At 37.8% G+C, this 22,758-nt stretch overlaps 1 protein-coding gene across 2 annotated transcripts in view; it reads right to left on the reverse strand.

The window, feature by feature from the left end:
• ANOS1 (anosmin 1) overlaps positions 1–22,758 on the reverse strand; it is a 202,472-nt gene that overhangs the window by 43,886 nt on the left and 135,828 nt on the right. For both annotated transcript variants that reach the window (XM_004063761.4, XM_063703282.1), the window contains exons 5-6: positions 15,091–15,275; positions 12,562–12,691 (exon numbers count right to left, since the gene is read on the reverse strand). In XM_004063761.4, the coding sequence (XP_004063809.2) occupies positions 12,562–12,691; positions 15,091–15,275 (315 nt within the window). The remainder of the gene's footprint in view (positions 1–12,561; positions 12,692–15,090; positions 15,276–22,758) is intronic.

A 22,758-nucleotide genomic window follows, 5' to 3' on the forward strand; every position in this document is an offset into this window, starting at 1 on the left:
CAACATCAGGAATCTCTGGAATGTCCAAGACTTATACTGGGATATGCTGATTTCCTGAGTGCAGGTGGGACCCAGGATTATGTATATCTTATACGAAACACACAGGTAATATGAGGTAGATGACCTGCAGGTCAAAAGTACTGCATCAGGTGGCTCCTATGAGGTCTGAACATCACAAATGTAAGGAGGAAATGTATTTTTCCTGTCATTATTGGAATGGGAAGCACCCCAATATGGAGGTCTGGCAGAGCCATGTGAGGACTACCCCAGTCATCAATATCCACAACACTGCTGATCACTTCCTTCTCTTAGAAATGCAGGCTTCATTTGGTGTTCAGGACACTACTCTACTGGATTTTTTTTTTTTTTTTTGAGACAGAGTCTCGCCCTGTCACCCAGGCTAGAGTGCAATGATGTGATCTTGGCTTGCTGCAACCTCTGCCCGCCTGCCTAGTTTAAGAGATTCTCCCACCTTGGCCTCCCAAGTAGCTGGCATTACAGGCACCTGCCATCATGCCTGGCTAATTTTTGTATTTTTGTAGAGATGGGGTTTCACCATGTTTGCCAGGCTGGTCTTGAACTCCTGATGTCAGGTGATCCACTCGCCTTGGCCTCCCAAAGTGCTGGGATTACAGGTGTGAGCCACCACGCTCGGTCTCTACTGGATTTTCATTCAGTTTCAACAGAAGCTATTTTTCAGCCCCATGCTCCATGATCCTTAACATCTCATAATCTCTAGACAGGAGAGTGTTCTGCCTCTGAATTCAGGGGCCTCTCTCTTCTCATCTACACTCACTCTCTAGGGATCTCATCAGGTGTCACAGTTTTAAAAAAATCTTTGTGCTGATAACTTTCAAATTGATATCTTTAACATAGACTATGCTCCTGAATGCAGATCCAATCATTCAAATATCAATACTCAAAAAATACCTTCCAGTAGCTCCACTTGGAGGTCTCAGAGGCATTTCAAAACTAATGTGTCCCAAAGCAAAATCATGATCCCTATGCACAGCCCACCACCAACACATATCCCACCACACACAGCCCACCACTGACACCCCCATCTCAGTACATGGGAATTGCTCTTTCCAGTTGCTCTGGCCCCAACCCTTGAAGTCATACATTTATTTTCCACTCATATCTCTTGAGCAAATTGTGTTAGCACTACCTTCAAAGTGTAACAGGAATTTAACTGCCTTTTACCACTTCCAATGCCCTGGGCCAAGTGCCAAGGGCTCTCCACTGCCTCCCTAGAGGTTTTTCTGAATACAGCAGTCTGATGATTCTATACTGCCAGACCATGTCACTCCTGTGCACAGAATCTCCTTACTTAGGGTAAAAACCCAGGAGTCTCCTGAATGCCTTGCAACCCGTGCCTGTTACCTCCCAGAGCACCTTTCGTTTTATCACCTCCACCCCTCAGCCCAGCCACACTGGTTCCCATGCTGTTTCTTGGAGAGGAAAACCGCGATGCTACTGAGGCTTTTCCTCTCCCTTTGCCTAAACGCTTTCCCTGATGTCTCCACGGCTGGCTCCTTTCCTGCTGCAGGTGGTGACGCTATTTAAAATAGCTACATATGCTTTGCTCCATTTACCAAAAAAAAAAAAAAAAGTCACCATGATTATGCCTTGCTTTATTATTCTCCAAGCCCTTATTACTAACTGTTATGGTAAATATTGAGTGTCAACTTGATTGGATTGAAGGATGCAAAGTGTTGATCTTGGGTATGTCTGTGAGGGTGCTGCCATGGAGATTAACATTTGAGTCACTGGATTGGAAAAGGCAGACCCTCCCTCAATCTGGGTGGGCACCATTCCAATCAGCTGCCAGTGCAGCCAGAATAAAAGCAGGGAGAAGAACGTGGAAATTTTAGACTGGTTTAGTCTTCTGGCCTACATCTTCCTCCTGTGCTGGATGCTTCCTGCCCTCGAACATCAAACTCCAAGTTCTTCAGCTTTGGGACTCAGACCTTTGAACACAGACCGAAGGCTGCACTGTCGGCTTCCCTACTTTGGAGTTTTGGGGACTTGGACTGGCTTCCTTGCTCCTTAGCTTGCAGATGGCCTATTGTGGGAACTCATCTTGGGATTGTGTGAGTCAATACTCCTTAGTAAACTCCCCTTTATATATACATCTATCCTATTAGTTCTGTCCCTCTAGAGAACCATGACTAATACACAAACTGACTTATTAGGTACCTTGTTTGCTGTCTGCTTCTACTCACGATAATGAAAGCTCCCTGAGAGGAGGAATGTTTGCTTGTTTTTTCACATCTGTATCTCCAGAGTCCAGAAGAGCACCTAGCACACAGTATGTGCTCAGTAAGCAATTGCTGAATGAATAAATGAAGGACAGGCTTCTAAACGTTAGCTTTGATTTGTAATGTGATATTTCAGTTTCAGGTTCAAACCCTGTCAATCAGAATTGCTAAATCACAAGATCCTAAAGTGAATTGCAAAATCAAAGGAGTGTTCTTCCCAGTTTGAAATAAAATAATTAAAGCAACACCTCTTCCTCTGGTGTAGGAATCAATCCTTAACCTACAAAAGGGAGTTACCAACCTTTCTGGGAGGGAACCTAGTTTACAACTGAATCATCACTTCAAGGCAAGAGAAGAATTAAAATGTGTGAAGATAACAGCCGTTCGTGTTCTCGGCAATGCACCTGAATGTCTATATGCTGAAAATAAGTAGTCACATGAATATGGCAGATATTCTAGGCTCAGAAGGAAAAGCTCAAAATAATCTCCTCTTCTAAAGAAACTCTAACATTTAAGAAGGTCACTGAATTTGATCATCTTCTTTAATTTATGTTATTCATTACATCATTTCCTGCCCTGGAAAATTTTTCTTAGATGTTATCATAATAATCTAGAATAACATCATCTATTTTATAAAACATTATGAAACATGAAACAACACAATTTAGGAAAACAACATTCGAGAAAATAATGCATTAAAAGATATGAATTAATAATGTTTTCTTTACATTTTCTCAAAAGGAAGGCCCATTTCGAGTTTACAATACCAAAATGGCAAACTTCCATTACCAAGATGAGGTACTCCCATCTCTTTCTCCCCCAAAATAATCACCATAAAACTGTAAAACCAGGTCAGCCATGGTGACCCACGTCTGTAATCTTAGTGCTTTGGGAAGCTGAGGCAGGAGGATTGTTTGAGGCCAGGAGCTCAAGACCAGCCTAGGCAATAGAGAAAGACCCTGTCTCTACAGAAAAAAAAAAATTTAAAATTAGCTGGGGCATGGTGTTGTGTGCCTGTTGTCCTAGCTACTCAGGAGGCTGAGGCAGGAGAACTGCTTTAGTCTGGGAGTTCAAGGCTACAGGGAGGTATGACTGCACCACTGCATTCCAGCCTGGATGACAGAGTGAGATTCTGGCTCTTAAAAAAACAAGAACAAAAAGAAAACAAAACCAAAAGAGAATGGCAGCGATCACCTGTTTATTGCCGTGATTCTCCTCTGTAAACCAGCCATTCATTTATCCATTTATTCACTATGGGGTTCAGGTGAGACAGGGTCAATCCAGTTTCTCTAATCTGAAGCATTTTACTCAGTCCTAACAAGTTTCTATATTTAAGTCATTCTCTGCCTTGAGAATTGGTTCCCTACGTTATGAAGCAAGGTGTATTCATTCGGCTGAATTATACAGAATGTTTTCTTTCATTATGCATGATGTTTTAATTGTTTTAGAATTTTGAAATGTAGTTGGAGATTTCCATGTGAAATTTATATATATATATATATATATATATATACACACACACATACACACACACGCACACACACACACACATACACATATATAGATGTACATATGCATAAATAGACAGCGGCTGATGAGAGCCAGAGAGTCAGAGAGGGAAACTCTATACGTTATTATAAAGCCCTAAGGAATTTTACAACTTATTTCACCTTTTTTTAACTGGTGAGGGTTTTAGGGGTCAGAGAGGTAAAGATATATGTCCAAGGTCATTCACATCATTGATGGCAGAACAAGGAGCGTGAGAACAAAAAGGAAAGGAGAAAAATGGGGTTGAAGGTCTAACAATACACACCTCTACATGCCACACTCTACATATATATTCCACCATCATAATAAGGGACAATATCCCTACAGAATGTAAAAATTCAAAGCCTTTTAATGGGAAAAGTGTCTGTTACAATAGTCTAGTGCAGGCATTGATAGGCCTTTTCTGGAAAGGGCCAGATAGTAAAGATTTTAGGCTTTGTGGACCATATGGTCTCCGTTACAATCACTCAACTCTGCCCTCATAGCTCAAAAGCAGCCACAGACAATATGTAAACAAATGAGTGTGGCTGTGTTCCAATAAAACTTTATTTGCAAAACTAGGTTGCAGGCCAAATTTGGACCCTGGGCCACAGACTGCTCTCCCCTAGTTGGGAGAATTTCAAAAAGTGTGAAACCATTAGGTTTAGGAAACTCGACATGAGCACTGTTTATCCCTAATTTTACAAACATACAGCTGTATTTTGTCTATTAAATGTTAACATTATTGTTCTTATTTTAGAGATGGGGAAATTGAGGATCACAGTTTGATTCACTACTTCAAGAGCAGAGTTTGATTTACTACCTCTTCAAGTGAGAGGATGGGAGTCACACCACAAGACCAGTGCTCTCCTAACCCTTCCGCTGAGTCTCAGATCCGGGCATTTTCCCCCAGCTCACTTCTCTTTCTGTTTGATGCCAACTCCCTCCTTATGATCTTCACAATTATCTGCAGAAACACACTGCAGAGAGCAAGCACATTTTCAGAGATAACTGAAATAGGAAGGCTGTATTAGCTCCTTCTACGCTATACAATTAGTGTGACTACCAACATAAAATATGCTAAATATTTAGCATGTATACCCAATTTCAGCCTTGGGGAAAAATAGTTCCTTTTATTGATGATCACATGTGGTGCTTTCAGGAGAGAAAGATGGAACATTTGGATTTCAGAAAGATAAATTTCAGGTTTCATCACTTAACCTCTTGTATTTCATGCCACAAACAGGCAAAGTAACAAGCACGAAGGTTTGACACAATGGAAAGACTTTGAGCCTATGTTGGGTAAAGTGACAATAAAATCACTTATCACCCTTGGAGAAATGCAGGCCTATTATTGCACTGACATGAATCTCATGGGAAAAGACCACTTCTGCTTGTCCCAGCAGAAATGCCATCACTTTTTCTGAGGCAGGCTCCTCTAGGTTTAAGACAACACTATTTGTTAAATACAGAAACCCATGAGGCCATAAAGAGAGCAACGATTATAGATCATCATAAAGAAACATGCACATGTGCACATGGAGAACAATACCTATTTCAAGAAAATGAATGTTGATTTTACTTATTTCATTTCTACCAATAATGTCTATTGATTAAACTTCGCACTGAAACGCATCGTAAGAACACCTCATAAGGTATACTTATGGTATATACTTGATGTAACTTTGGTCAAGTGCAGTTATATTTTAAAAACAATAATATAACTGTGTCACAAAGTTTTCAACTAAATAGAAGTTTGCTTCTAATAATATTTAAACCTTTTTTTTTTTCTTTCCAGACTTGGCAGTTGGGGTAGTGTTCCTTCTCCCTTAAAAAAAAAAAAAAAAAAAAACTTAGCAAAGCTGCTGAAGCTACACTGCAGGCAAATTTCCAACTATTAAATAGTTTCAAGACATATGTACAGCCAAGCCTTTTGCCCATTGGAAATGGCACATCCCGAGCAGCTGTGGAACAGAGTAAAAAGTCATGGGTCCCCACGGGGCAACAGGGAACTTTATTACCATCAGTGATGTCTGCTCTTGTTTTACTGACACTCTGTAATGCATGCATGGAATAACATCCAGTGTGATACTTATATGCTGTGAAAACAATGCTGTCTGCTTCCTTTTCCTTTGTAATGTATCCTATGCACATGGGGAAATAAGGAGAAAAAGATGGATGAAGAACTTGGAATTTAGAGGGAAACGAATATAATAACTAAAAGATAATATGCTAGGTTAAGGATAATTTAAGTTGGATTTTTATGTTTCTCCATAAGATCCCTTAAAAGTGTGTTATTTTGTGATGTCAAATTGATATTGACTAATTTCAAACGAACAAACATGCTTGCCCGCTTTTGGCAACATATCAAAAAAATGAATTTGGATTTTGCCTTATACAATCCACAAAATCAGAACTCTTCCTTCTTTTACTACCCATATTGACACATAGATGTAGTCACAGTAGCCAGAAACAAACACGTTATTTCCCAAATTCAGCAAACTGGTAAATACTATTTTGTAATAGGTAGTAGCTAGTTAGCAATATATATTTCCAATCCTAAGCATGCAATATTCTGTATTTTTGTATTTTGTAATTTTGTATTTACTTTATTTGTAAAAATACGAATGTTTATTTGTAAAATAACTATTTTTACTCATTTGATAAATATCAGCAATATCAAGGAAAGGTTAAACACCAATTTACTGAAAAAGATAAGCAACTGCAACATGGAACCCAAAGGTGTTTTTATATTTGTAACCCTGACTCCAAATTGGTCATTCCCAAAATCTGGGCTCTCTGTTGGTTAGACATTAGTGGTCTTCTCATTCCAAGAAGTGAACAATAATGTAAAGCTCGTCAGATTTTGGGAAATGAGAGAGGTGAAAATAAAACTAGAAAGGGATGCCTGTGTCTGATTATTAACTTTGTACCATAGAGGAAGAAGATTAGGAATATTTAGTAATGTGGGAATTCCTTTCATGATTTCACCACATTTTATTCACGAAACTATTAATATATTTATTTTAAACCATAATTCAAAATGTATTAGATCCACTCTGTAACAGGAATCACGCTGATGTTGAGTTAAACAAGAGGTAAACAACAGATGTTTTCAGGGTCCCACCCTGACTTTCTTGTGCTAGGCTGTTTCAGGGCACACCAGCTCAACTTCTGAATGCCCTCCCACACCTCCTCACCTAAGCTGTGTCTGGGCTCAGAGCAAGCTCCGCCAGCATGCAGACCAGATACGCTAGGAACAGCTGCAGACAAAGACTGACTTGAACACCCTTAACCCCCCTCCAGCGAGGAGTTCTGAGGTGTGTGTGCTTCACGCTAGCTCCCTGAGTGCCCCGTGGAGAGGAAGCTTAGGTTGCCTATGGTAAATAATTCACCCTTTATTGTATTCCTTCTACACCCTGTCCTACTTCCCTTCTTACCTACCATATTCTTGGATCACTTCCTAAGTAAACTGCTCACACTCAAAGCCTTCACTTGGATCAGGTTCTGAAGGTGTCTGATCTTTGACGGGCAATCTCTATTTGTTGAAATCTGTGTTTTAAAGCAGCAAATATCAACTTATGTAGGAATATGCAGACATATCAACATCTCGTGCTCAGAGGTTTCATGTTGTTTGTTCCAAATGGAATGGGATCGAAAACTTTAGGTAGACCCCCAGGAATGACCTGTGAAGGTAACTTACTATGTGCAAAGATGCAGTCCCACATTCTAAATAAAGAGACAAAAAGTAGAAATGAGCACTAGGCATTAATCTATTAAACTATTATGCATCTTTAATTTCAAAGCCAATTTCCCGTCTCAAGTACCAGGAAGAAATACAGTATTTAAGTAGGCAAATATAAAAATTTAAGTAGGCAAATATAAAAATTATCCAAAACTCTTAAAAAAATTAATGATTTTGCCCATCCTATATTTATGCATTTTTTCTGGGAGGGGTAAGAGTTAGCAATAAAAATACTCAGAAATGGTATTCCCCAGGAAAAGGAAAAGCATGAAACTAATTTACTAATCTATGAATAACTTAGAATTTTCTATAAAAATAGTTAATGTTGAGTTAGGTCTAAGTTATGGGAAAATAAATGAGTTAAGAAGAAATTAAATAGTAGTCAATCCATTTTGCCAAACACGGACTAATTTTGTGTTTTAAAATAACTATAAAGAAGATAAGGACAAGAAGTTTGGCTTTTCCATGAAAATCAGTTTTATAGTCCATGAATCCTATGCAGTGAGCCTAAACTAACTGGAACTCATTTTATCTACTTTTGCTGTTTAATTTTACTTTTATTTGCTGAGATATTCATGGTAGATGAAAAAAATAAAAATAAAAACCCTTCCTGCTTTCCTTGACCCAGCCTTAAGTTATCAACACTGTCTCTCTACCCAAACCAAATACACTAGATAATTGCTTACTCCTTGCACAGACTACTACCTTGGAAGTGGTGACTGTTTTTTAAAAGTAATTTTAAACCACTGGAAGACTGGCACAGTTTCAGTTCTGGAGCAAACAGGGATAAATGGGCATTTATTGAATGAAAATGCACCATTTTTTGAAACACCACGGTCATTGCAGTTATTATGAAAATGTTGTTCTACCTCTCACGTTGACAAATACACCTGATATGGTTTGGCTGTGTCCCCACCGAAATCTCAACTTGAATTGTATCTCCCAGAATTCCCACATGTTGTGGGAGGGACCCAGGGGGAGGTAATTGAATCATGGGGGCAGGTCTTTCTCGTGCTATTCTCGTGATAGTGAATAAGTCTCATGAGATCTGATGGGTTTATCAGGGGTTTCTGCTTTTGCTTCTTCCTCATTTTCTCTTGCTGCCACCATGTAAGAAGAGTCTTTTGCCTCCCACCATGATTCTGAGGCCTCCCCAGCCATGTGGAACTCTAAGTCCAATTAAGCCTTTTTTGTTCCCAGTTTTGGGTATGTCTTTATCAGCAGCATGAAAACAGACTAATACAACACCCAAAATTTACATTTCCATATGTCTCAATTTGAGGTGCATCCCAAATGTTAGTTCTTGCAGTCTTACAAACCAAAAATGTAAGCACTGAATTCATAGTAGATTCCATTATGTTTTCCGTAAAGATGCATCACAGAATTATGGGAGTTTAACAAATCAGTAAAACGGTGTAAGACACTCCCTCCAGGATATGTCTAAAGGAGACTTAACCAGTACACTAACAAGATGCTGCCACATCTTTCCCTACCTTTCTCAAGCTCATCAAATGTATAAAAGAGCCTCACCGGGAAAAAATGTCTTTAACAACTTTTTTGAAATGTGTAATTTCCATACCATAAAATTCTCTCATCTTAAGTGCTCACTGACATTCTTATATTTACTGTGTTGTGTAACTATCACCATCACTGGGTTCTAGAATGAGTCCATCAACCCAAAAAGATTGATCCTTCATCCCTTACTGAGAAAATTTAAAGGTAGAAACAACAACACAACATTTTCTGTCTTTACCTTCTCTTTTTATTACTCATGTTTCATTTCCTCATATATTGAACAAGGATTTGTTGAGCAGCTACTATGTGTCAGGTACTGTTCTAGGCAGTGGGAATAAGAAGTAAAAATGAAAACATATCTGGTCTTATGAAACACAGAAACAGACACACACATTCATCCTAATTGGATGCAAGGAGAAACAGTGGACAAGATTAACAGGCAAAATACTAAGGCAAGGTAGACAGTCATAACAGAAAATAAGAACAAAAATACAACATGGGCAACGTGGATTTGTTTGCTTGTTTGTTTACACATATAAGTAGCATGGCTAAAGATGGTTTTGCTGGAAGAGAGATATTTGTATAAAGAAGGTGAGCCAGCCAGCCTTTCAACAATCTGAAGGAAGAGCATATCCCCGGTCCAGGACCAGGTAAATGCCAATATCCTGAAGCAAGGGAAAGATTATAGTACTCAGAGAACACAGAGGAGCCTAGCATGTTGAGCAGGAAAACAGGGAGGGTAGCGATGAAGTCTAAGAGGAAGGAGAAAGGGGGGGTCAACTGGGTCTTAAAATCCATTGTAAAGAACATGGCTTCTACTCTGAATCAGATGGGGGAAGCTGCTGGGACACGTTGAGCAAAAAACTGTCGGGAAGTGGCTCAGATTTTAGAAGGATCACTCAGGTGGCTGCGTTGAGAGAGGACTAAAAAGGAGGGGATCCAGAAGTGGAAATCCGGAAGCAGGGATGAGAGGCCTGGGTCTGAAACCCAGGATCCGGAAGTGGGGATCCGAAAGCAGGAATGAGGGGCCAGGATCAGGAAACAGGAATCCAGAAGCCTTAAGGCAGAAGCCAGGAGGCAGAAGTGGGGATGTGATTAGGAAGCTAATACAATTCCCAGTTAAAGACAGAACTGAGCGGATTAGGGGAAACACAGGGAAAGGTGAATCAAGGCAGATCTGAGGATGTGCGGTGGCTTGCAGAAAATGTTTAGAGTGGAGAATGACTGCAGGCCTCTTTGCCACAAACTGCTGCAAGAGCAGCATTGCCAATTACTCAAATGGAGGTTATTGAGAGAAAGAGTGCTTAAGGGAAAAGTCCTTAATTTCCTTGGGGATGCTCGTATTTCCAGAAAGAGAGTAATCATTTGTCGATCACTGTGACTGCTATGCTTTTGGCCTTTTTTTTTTTTTTTTTCCCAAATAGGCTTTTCTAAGGAATAGATTAAGTACCAAGCTACAGGATACTCCCACGCTATAGGACTGCAGTTCAGATACATGGGTAATAAAAGAGGCAAAAGACACAGAATTAACTTTATTTCTACCTTTAAATTTTCCTGGTAAGCCATGAAGGATCTTATTGGGGTGACGCACTCATTCTAAAACTAGATGATGGTGATGGTTGCACAAGTCAGTAAATACTAAAAATCACTCAACTGTACACTTAAAATAAGTGATTTTTATGGTATAGAAATTATATTTCAATAAAGTTCTTTAAAACATTTTTCCCAGTGAGGCTCTTTTCAACGTTTGGTGAGAATGAGAAAAGTGGGGAAAGATGTTGTCCCACCTTGTTAGTGATTAAATCTGCTTTAAAGATATCATAGAGGGAATGTCTACCACCTTTTGGCTGATATGTTAAACTCCCGTCATTCTAGGACTCATCTTCACTGAAAATATAATGGAATCTTCCATGAATTCTGTACAGACATTTTTGGTTTGTAAAATTGCAAGAACTAAAGTTTGGGATGCTCCTCACAATGAGACATATGCAATGTGAATTTTGGGTATATTTGTAACAGTGACAGAAAAACATTTTAATGAAAACTGCAATAGTTGCATTTTCATTCAATAAAAGTCTACTTAAATTTGGGAGATGCAGCTTCCATTCTAGATTATAAGTTGCTCCGATATACTAGGAAGTGTCAGGACAGCTTGGCCTTCCTACTTTCAGTTAGCACCCTCATGACCCTGGGGCTGTCACAGGATCTCTGCCCAGATCCTGAGGATCTTGTGATAGTAAGGCTCTGTAACAAATCATGAGAGCAAAACCACCCTGGTCACCTCCACTAGGCAGGAGGTGCCACTGCAACTCTTACAGGAAATTAATTCAGCATCTGTCTCTAGAGGCTGAGAACCACTTCTGTCTGAGGTCTGATTTTGCAGTCTTATTCACAGAGCACCAGCCCAAATCCTGCAGGCAACTGAACAGATGGTAATACATTTTGACCAGAACATCTCTGGATCACATTTGAACCATGAAACTCAAGGTGAAGCATTCTGAGGCTTTTTATTGATAACTACCTCCTAACCCACAATTAATTATTTATTTCACTTGCCTCTCTAAATTTTCAAATCACTTGGAAACAGAGTCTTAAGACAAGGTTTGATGTCTTTATTTACAAGTTCACTTTAAAGTTTGCTTAGTTCATGAATTTGCCTCCCTGGGGAGAAAAAAAAGTGTTTTGTTTGTTTGTTTGTTTTAAAAAAAAAGAGGCTTTTAAATGTAAGGTTACAGTATTTGTTAATGTCACAATAAATAAATTTACTTAAAATAAAATAAATTTAAATTAGCTTCTATGTAAGAAGATGACTTGTTATTAGTAAGAGACTAATGTAACTAATCTGTATTTATGAAACCAGATCCTTATAATTAGTCAAGCAGGTGTCTAATTAATTTGGAAGGTACACAGCCATATGGATGCAACTAGAAAAATAAACTTGAAGATATTATTAATAGCTGGGCAAATTATGTCCTTCAACTGTCACAGATTAACCACAAATGTAACACACTGTTGATCTGATTACACAGAGGTTTTAAAATATCAAGGCAGTCAGAACTGAACAAAATTATAGCAATGATTAAATGACTCAGGAGGGGTTTAAATTCTAGATGTTATGAAGCAAACGTAGGAGTCAAATTCACTTTCAATTTAACAATCATTTCAAGAAAGATTCAGTCTTTCTCTTTGAAAATCAGTTGAATGGTGTTTGATACAGAATATCTTAAAGCAAAAACTCAACAGATGTTGATAATGAAAACCCCCCCGCCACTTCAAAGTTTAAAAAAACTCCCTTATGTTATCTTCTATGATATACTGCAGGTAAAATTCCAATTTTGTCCTTAGCCATAAATGTACATGGTACCTTCAAACACATCTGGTCCCATTCTCTAAAACAGCAAAGCCACCTGTTGACTAACTATAAATATGAACATAGAGACAGTGAATCTGTATTCCATGTGTGCCTGGGAGCAAGGATAATATTCTGTGTCTGGGAAGAAAAGGAAGACTGACCTTTGGAAGAACGGAAGTGTTTGCTGGGGGCAGTGAAGCCTCGAGTTCCATGCACATTCACAGCAGCCACTCGAAACTGGTACCATCGGCTGGGTCTTATGTCAGTCAGTTGAACTCGCTCATCTGTGGTCTGAGGGGACATGTCACAGAGCACAGGGAACATGTCACTTTTTATTCTGACATGTTAGTTGGATCTGTTTAGAAAAATACACTAACCCATCAGCCAATGCAACTCAGTCTGTCTTCCCCCTGATAAGAGGGGCTTATCATGCCCAGTTATGAAGAGAGCTGTCAGGGAACAAAGAACCACTGATATTTCACCCCAAAGAATTAAACATCTCTTGAAGTCGAAACCTTATGACAAGAGTTTGGGCTATTTTTAAACCTGGTGACTAATTACAGCATTTGAGATATTCAATCAATAGAGAATATTTATGTATAGTAATTGTTACATTACAGCAAGAAGATGAAATCATCTTCAGATTATAGAAAGAAAATGTCTTTTTAACTCACATGCCAAATATAACTGTAAAATAGGTATAACAACCCACATGCAACCCACTAGCAATTTCTGGAAGTAAAGTATAACCCAAGCCACTGTTTAAAAATCTCTTGAGTAAGTCACATAACATCTATGAAGAACCAGTCCTGATCTAAATGGGTGAGATGTGTTAGCATATATTTGTTCAATAAAATGCCCAAAAGGAAAAACATAAGACACTAGGGAAGATCAGAAGGTTTTGCTGTCTCTAGTGCTACAATTTTAAGATATCAAATAACTTTAACAGTCTTCATACTATATACCTGCTTTCAACAATGTTCTGTGTTTTGTTTCCATTGGTAGATCTGAAAACCTTTGCCTTGAATTCCAAGAAATAACCATCTACAGTCTATGCCCTCATCTACACCAGGTGCCGAACTCAACTTGGATCTGTGGATGAAACTAAGGAAACAGGATTGGATTTGAACACTCCCAAACTTCAGGTTATAATAACCTCAGCTTAAAATAACTTAATGTGAAAATGACTGTCATGTTTACATCAATATCTAAAAGAAGCTGAACATTTCTGAGATCAAAGGAAGAATATGAACTCTTACATGTGGCTTTCTACCTGATTTGGCAGACTTTGAGAAAACACTTTGAACTTCATCATTTAGAGTTTCAGCTGCGAATTTAAAAAGCTTAAAGTCAGCATGGTATCCACAGCGTTTAGCAGAGAAGGAAGTACTACATGTAGCACTAACAGTAAAAAATAATACCAGCAACAATAATAAAAGAGCTTTTCACTTTCCAAAAATCTTTTGGAGATAAAAGAGATGATCTTATTGCTGGTTACTTTCATAATTCTTTAAGTAATTTGGAAAAATTACAAATGAATCTGTACCATGATTTATGAAAGCATGCCGTGTAAATCAAATGCAATTTCAGGCTGTATTCTGATTAGCTTTATGTTTTACTGAAGCAAAATTTTTTTTATATAAAATATAGGTATAGAATAGAATTACTAAATTTATTTTACCAGGTTTTTTTTTTCTAATTTAATGTTGTGTTTTTACATCAAACTTCTTATTTATTTTGGGGTCTTTACATTGTTTTATTTTAGTGCTTAACCCCTTTGAGATACTGCTATTTAGAAGATATTCTTCTTCCAAACACCTAAATATTGACATTTATTTTACATTTACTGAAAAAAAATAGGAATCTAGTCCTTGGAAAAATGATCTAATCAACATAAGGTGAGATTTTTTTTCCTATAGACATAGATGTGGAGAAGGCATTTTAGTTGTCTAAAGGCATGAAACAGTTTCACATTCAGAATCTGTTACTTTTTATATCCACGTAGGGTTTGTGTGTGTGGGGGGGGGGGGGGCGTGTGGGTAGCAGCTGGTACTGGATTTAACAGCTGTTAAAAAGAAAGAAAATATTTTGCTTTTCTCATCAACAAGACAGAAGAGGAGGAAGCACTCTCTGGGAGTGTTGCCATGCAGGTGGTATATCAGTTTTTAAGTTGACTAAGACAAAAAAGAAAGTACTTAGTGAAGATTTATGGGCTGCTGGCTATGTCCCACTAAGTAATTTTGTGATACAAATCTTATGCCATGCTCCTAAAGTCTGTGGGTGGAATAAAGGTGTAAATGCAGGAGAAACAGAAGAGAAGGCATTTAGATTATTAAATGTCAAATTAGTCCTCATAATGTTGCATTTCCCTTACTCTAGTTGGCTTTGAGTTTAGCTGAGGAAAATGTGGTTCTTGGAGAAAATACATGTGAATAATCAGGTTACAAAATTACCTCCCTTCCATGTGTATTTGAACAAATTAAGCCAATGGTCGAGTTTCTGAGCACATTCCTTTGTATCTATGAACCTCATCCTCTCTTTAGAACACCCCTATGATGCTCATTTCATATCTGAGTAATTTATTTCCATAGTCAAGCTATTTTGAGGCATAGCAAGTTAATTTTTTGTGCATAGCTATGTAGCAGACACTGCCTCCAGGATGAAAATCAAAGTCTATATGAGGTTCTTACCTGGGCCACTGTCTGCCAGTGAGTGGCATCATCTTCGCTAGGATGGATTCCATAATTCCATCTTCTTTGTACCACATAGATCACAGGCTCAATAGAAATATTGAATTTCGAGGACCACTTAACCTCCAGCTGTCCAGACTGCAGTTCTGTAAATCGTAACTCTTTTCTGGGCTTCAGGGGGACACCTGAAACAGGACCATATCAATTAAAACAATCTGCGTGTGACTCAAATCGAAGTAAAAGTTGAGGAAGAACAAATATGGAAGAGATGAATCTGATCTGATGACAACTGAGATTTCCTTTCATAAAAGTGGCCTCTCCATACAGGGTTTCACATCTGAAGTCTTCTGACACTCAGTTCAGCTATTTGCTCCTTTTTCTTTTAACTTGTCTTTTTTTCTTTTTTTTTAATAAGACAGTCTAAATTGGTTCCTGATTCTGTAACAAGTGGCTTATTCCCTAGTAATCTCTAGAGCAATCATTTCATGTGCATTCTTTTGAATAAATCATGTTACAAGGTTGTTTCACTTGAGGTTAACATGGAATTCACACTATGAGATCATTATAAAGAGTTTCAAGTCATTCTCCCATTTTTTATCATGCTCTATGTCTATTGATATATCCTAAGGTCATTATAACATGGTTTCCAGATTTGATCTTCTTTCTTTCTCAGGGAGTTTTTCATTTAAGGAAAACACTGCAAAGCAAAATCTCTTCATGTGAAATCTCCTAAGAGTGATTTCCAAAGTTCAAGTCTTTTGGATTCCGCAATCAATTGCTCAAGCATTCCCCTATATATAGTCTTAATGGCTTAACATTGGAAAATAATGAATTTATAATGTTTGGTTTTGGCATGAGTGAGTGCGCTGCTTCAAAAGTTTCTCACAGGTGTTTCATTTTAAAGTAGTTAATCATTCTGATTTCTTTATCGCCTTCTGTACATGCAAGTTGTCTGGCAACTGATACATTGAAGAACCACAGTTCAAAATAGCAGGCATTTCAGAAAGGGAATTTGTAAAGAAATTTGTAATACTAATAGAATATGCAAAACTAACTGAATGAAATAGAATCTATGGCTCCATGATGGTGAATGCCATCAACACCAAGAACACCAATTACCATTAATAGCATTTTCTGTACACAATGGTCGTTTGCTGAAAGCATTGAAAACTCATTTCAAAAGCTAGTTAAGAATGCTCTATTTCTTCTTCCATTTTGTAAGTTTAAACACAGAAGAAACTGGAAAATGTGCAAACACCAAATGCAAATAAGGTTTGATGCATGTTGACATGGTTGAATTTCAACTCCTATTTCACTTTGATCTTAATTCATGGTAAGTCTTGTTTAAGAAAATTTTAAAGTCATCAAATATTTGGATGGATGGAATTGAATAATTTTTTAAAGCATATTTATATACGGTCAAAAGTCATTAATCTAAAAAAAACTATTTTCTGGAGAAAATGTTTACCGTACCTATTGCAGTCTCCTTTATTACTGATGGGTCATGGCTGAGTAGTGACCTTTAGTTTACAATAAATTTGTCTCATCTGATCCTCACTGTGAGTTTGTGAAGTGGGTAAAGGGTTAATTATCTACATGTTGAATAGGAGATAACTGAATCTAAGGAATATTAAATTAGTTGCCTGGGACTACAATCTGATCTCAGGTTTCTCTCTGAATTATCTGCTGCTTTCTACATTTCATATTAGAAAAGGCCACATAGAGAGATAGAGAAAAGAGGTGGTTTTGATAGATATGCAAATCCCTTGGACATTCTTATTCTAAGATCCTCAGCTTTCCTGGTGGATCTGGAACTTCACCAAGTCAGTCTCTGACTCCTGTTCTGCCATGACATGCATTTATTTCAAGCTTGTATTGTAAACTTTTCATCTCAGTGCATAACCATAGCAATGGGGGTACCTAGACTTGGATGATTAGCATATTGCTGCTAAGCAAATGTTTTTCCAGTCTATCTCTAATCCCTGGCTAAGCTGCAGACCATCTTTTCCACCTGCCTGCTGAATTTCTCTGTCCCAGATATGTCCCTTCTCCTGGGATATCTATCTTTATGACAACTTTATTCTTTAGGATGTCTAAGGGATCTTAGAACCTTTTTGATACGTTCTTGCAGCTAACAACATTTAGTTGTCTTACTGCATAGTACATTTTCAAGAATTATCAAATCATTCTGTCTCCATGATGGCCACCTGACTTTACTCCCTTCCTTGTTCTGACCTTTCAACCTATTTCCCTGCATCTCAATCTCTTTTTCTACTGTCCCCTTATTGGTACTTTGGGGTTATTTTTCTAAAGTAGAAGCGAGGTTCTCTCCTTCAGCTTCCCAAACTCTTTAATTGCATCCCATTCTCTATAGAATGAAGGGAAACTTCTTGGCATCCCCTTCAAGGCATCCTTCTTCATAATTGGCTACCATTTATTTGTCAATCTATCTCCTGGTACATCTTTAATTTTTTGTCACAGATATTATCTTTAAACCCAGCTTTCCTACAAACACACTGCCAGGTACTTAATAATACCATGGCCTGTTTATGGTTTTTTTGTTTGTTTTCATTCTGAAATGTCTTGCCTTCTGCTTTCTAACTGTAGGCCCTTGAATATTTCCAGGCTCGGACCAAATGCCACCCCTCTGTGACACTTCCCCTAAACTTCTCAATTGGAAATAAAGGCTTTATTCTTTTGCCCCCCTTCAATGTTGAGCCTGTAACTGTCAAGACATGCATTTAACTGCCTCTTGCTGCAGCAAATTCATTTAATGATGCCTGTCCTTCCATTAAGCCACAGCCCCCAGAGGTCAAAAACCATGTCTCCTTCATTCCCGCACCTCACAATGTCCCAGAAGAGAACATTCTGCAATAGCAAATGTTCAATGAACAGTCAATGTTTGCTGAACTAATAGCCAAACCCACTTTCTTATTCTTCACTCAAGAATATGTCTGTGGAAATAAGAGACTAGTGCAACATTTATGCAAACCACTGCAACAATGGTAATCCCTACTCTGTTTGAAAGTCACCTAGGGAAGGGTGAAGATTTATGGTAAGTATTCTGTACTGCCATCTTTATCATATATTGTTTAAAGCAACTCAGATCTCTTTTCCAGCATGGTCTTATTACTCACAGGTACATTCACTCTGTTTTTTAAAAAGATAAATACCAGAAAATAAAGCAATGCCAAAATGTTTACAAGATAGAACGTTTTTATTACACTGACCATAGGACTTTCCCATTAAAAAGAAAAAAAAAGACCAATTCCTGATCGGAGAGAAAACCCAAAGTTAATTGATTTTAATAGAAGCAGCTCTGTATGTTTTGTGTCAAGAAAAAAGCCACCAAAATTTGTTCAGAGTGATGAAAAACCAATCTCAACAAGGTGATCATTTAGTATCATTCTTGCATTGAAGGGTGGCCTGCATATGCCAGACAAATAGTTCTACCGAAGGGGATAAGGCGAGAGAGAGTAGCCGCAGAGAACATTTCATGATTTACTTGATTCCTTGGTGCATAGTAAAGAAAAATGATGACCAATTCTTCAAACTCATAGAGCACATTCTCCGAGACTTCTGAATCTACCTTTCTCTTTGGCTTTCCAATGTATAATCTTCTAGAGTAAACATAGCTACAGTAAATAGCCTCCGAAGTAACCTGAACTCACCAGAAGCCAATCCAAGCAGCCCAGTGCCCTCGCTGTAAGGTTTTAATCTTGAATAGCATTCAAGGACCAACAGCCTTAATCAAATGTAATGAGCATCAGGGCGATGTCAGTTCAAATTTCTTCATTTAAAAATCTCTTTAATTATGATGAAGCATGACCCTGCAATTTGCATGTTAAGAAATGGTCCATCTGCTTTCCATTAAAGTCAGTTGGCTCCTTTGATTGGAAGTAACTCCAGCGCTCTACTGTAATTGTGTGCAGATGGGGCTCAGCCCCCCTCAAGACCTCCAGCCCTCACTGCCGGTGCGCACAGTCCTCACTGGCTGAACCAGCATCCCAACTGCATAACCAGATGTATAGACTGGATCTCTTCTCAATGTGTTTTTTATTATGTAAATGATTAGCATTTTTCTCTTTAAAATTACTTTTGAACAAATTAGTCATCTGAAATCTGAATGATTCTGTTGAAAAATTTACAAACGTTATCGTATGGCAAACTGCAATATGTGACGTCCAGTTTTTTTCTTTGAAATGCAAGAAACATTCTGCTGAAATCAAAGGAACAGAAACCCAATGCTTTTTAAAAATGTTGAAAATATATGGATAGAAAAATCAATTAGGATAAGCAATCTACAGTTGCATACTCATTGTGAGATTTTATTATTACTATTAATTTTTATCATGAATCTAAATGATATAAAAATGTAGCAAGATGTATTGTTCTAGTGATTTAATCACTACTTGATATCTCTCATAAAGGTAATTAGAACTCTAGAATTTGTATTTACATCACATTAAGGCATTGGGCTACTGGATGCAAAATGTTGAAAATTTATTTGTGAGAAGTTGTATAAATCTATTTCCAGAGGTCTGAAGTTTAACTATTTTATATATTAATTATTTGTGGAAATATTAAATTAACTCTATGATCGGGTCTTTTTGAAAAGAAACAGACTGAAGTACAATTAATTCTTGGTTTATCCATGGCAAAAGGAAACTATAGCTCACAAATTAGTCTGAATCTTTACGTTTGTAAAATTTTTTAACTTTTCTTTCTCCCTGCCCAAACCATTTTTGCTACAGTTGGAAGCCAAGAGAGGCAGTGGGATTTGGCAACAAAATAGTAAAATATATCACCCTCTGGAGGAAAGATTGTCTCACCAAGCCATAAAATAGACTTAGAAAGGAAATAGAAATAGAAAGGAAAAAGGAAGTGCCCCCAAATGCACTCATTTGTATTCTACCTGTAGACTTTCTACAACTATATGAAGTTTTGCATTTCATAGAACTAGTACCAGCAGGCATCTCCAATCATGTTAATATTTCCAAGCCTTCATTTTGATGCTAATAATTTTATTTAAAAAGTAAAAGAAAGGATCTCTGCTGTTTGTTTTAAACTATAGTCTATGAAGGTTAACTTACTTCCAGGCATCAGTTAAGTGCAGTTCTTACAGCATAGCCCAAAATCATATTTTCAAGACACCCATCGCTTTTAAAAACTCAAGTGACCAGTATAAAAAGCTCTTGAAGCTATAAAACCAGGACTTTCTATCTTCCCTTCCACAAACACAGCAGACCAAACAGAAAGTAAGTATGAGTTTTTATAATTTAAAAATATTTTTAAAAATTAATTCATTAAGTAATAAAATGAAATATATACAGAGGTTGGTAAATGTCCATTTATTTAAAGGTTAGAAAAACAATTTGCCCACTTAAAGAGTATTGTGAGCATGACAATCTCAGTAATAAACTACTGGACCATGTGGGGGGTTAGTGTCACATGGATCCTTGCACCCCAATGCCCATTATAGATGACAGCAAATAGTAGGCACTCCATAAATGTGTATTCAACTGAAATGGGTCAATACTTCTCCATCCAAGTGACAGCAGCCGCTTGTAAAGGTAAACCGGGGAAAATGTTAAGAAAATGTTATCTCGGATTTCCAAACAGCACTATGCAACACTTTAATACATAAAAAATGAATGAATGAGGAACTTCAGGTTTTCAATATTTATCCCATAGAATTTGGTTCTCCATATAGCACACTCTGTATCTAGTTTTATACGCTTCAACTCTACAATGTAAAACAATCCCATGTTATTCATTAGCCTAAAATGAGTCATAAAGTAGTGATTTTGTTGGATTAAAAATATTCTGTATTGACAAATCTTTTAGTTGGCCTATTAGATAGATAGGTAGATAATAGATTTAGATACATTTTGGGACAGGGTCTCACTCTGTTGCCCAGACTGGAGTGCAGTGGCATGATCATGGCTCAGTGTAACCTCGAATTCCTGTGCTCAAATGATCCTCCCACCTCAGCCTCCCAAGTAGCTATGACTACAGGCACATGCCACCATGCCTAGCTAATTTTATTATGTTTGTAGAGATAGGGATATCTTGCCATCTTGCCCAGGCTACTCTTGAACTCCTGCCTCAGCCTCCCAAAGTGCTGGGATTAAAGGGGTGAGCCACTGTGTCAGACCTTAGTTAGCCTATTATATCATAACACAACCATGCCCAGTGAGTGTTTCCATTAGAGATCCATACATTCAAAATAAAAATGACAGGAGAGCTAGCCCAGATGGGAGCAGATGTTAGATCTATTTCTGCTACCTACTACCAAATCACTTAGGCATAGCCTGCAACCTCTGTTTCAGCAGCTGTGAACAGAGAGCAGGACTAGATAATCTCAACCCACCATGACTCCCACTCTTATTAAAGAAAAAAACTACACAGACCTAGCAGAGACAGAGAGAGGGAGGCAATCTTATTTCACATTAGTTTGTTTGGGGCAATAAGAAGGCATCTTGGAGGTAGGAAAGACAGTGATCACGAGTATCCTAAGATTGCAGGTTGGTTTGTGCGCTGACTGGGCACACGGTTTTCTCCTTGCAAAGCCAAGGGATGGGTTGGAACGGACACTTTCCCTGGGGCTTGTGTACATCAGTCCCCCTCTCCTCTTTTGAGAGTGAAGAAGCAGCTGGACTCCAGGTTGGGAATGCCAAAAGGGACTTCAAATGCCTCATTAGCTAAGATGATGAAGGAGTTGCTACAGGCTCTATTTGCCCTCCTTTTACACACACTAACATATTAAGAGGCACTGTCAAAGCTCCCAGGACATGAAAACCAGCCTTCCTGGAGGGACTACTGAAGAAAGCAAGAAAAAAAATCTACATATATATAGATATATATATTTTTTTCAAAATAACAATCTATTAACTTGACTGTCTTCATTACACAAAAGTCACTGTCAGGTTAACAGAGTCTGTTTATTCTATTTGTAGTTGATTCCCATTGATTCTCTCTCTCTCCACAAAAATCTAAGTTAAGAGCTAATTTGTAGTAGAAGAGTGACTTCAGTACTTTAACAAAAGTTCACCTGGTTTCGTTAAACGTAGTTTTACATTGAAAGTGTCTTTGCATACTTAATCATTTATTCTGGCCCGTTCTACAATATTCCCCTTATTCTCAAGTGAAACAGGCATATTTGAAATTCATACTAACTCTTCAGTCCTTTTATAAAAGTGCATATTTTAATTTATATTATCTCTTTAAAACACTATAGGTTTTACAAAAGGGTTTAAAAAGACCATTCCCAAAGCATCCTATTTTTATGGTGAATGCTACTCATACACAGCATATTATCTTTAATGACAGATAAGATTTCATAATAACAGATGCTTTAAAAGTTAGATGGTTTTAAATTTCGCAAAAGTGACTTGCTGTAATTTAAAATAAGAGGCATGACCACAATAAAACTTTAAAACTATTAAAGAAACATCACTTGGTAAGAAGAGAAAAGCAGCGATTATTTTGAATGTAAGACATAGGACTTACGGTGTGTTTCCAACGATAAAGAAAAAAAAAAACCGGTTGAATTACATAGATTTCAGAGGAAAGTATTCCCAAGTGGGAGCTAAAGGAAGATGGGACAGATACTTAACTTCTGGGAGATGTGAATTGTTCTAAGTGTTAGAGTAACATGGACTTCCA

Source organism: Gorilla gorilla, chromosome X (genome assembly GCF_029281585.2).
Source record: "Gorilla gorilla gorilla isolate KB3781 chromosome X, NHGRI_mGorGor1-v2.1_pri, whole genome shotgun sequence".
Classification (NCBI taxonomy): domain Eukaryota; kingdom Metazoa; phylum Chordata; class Mammalia; order Primates; family Hominidae; genus Gorilla; species Gorilla gorilla.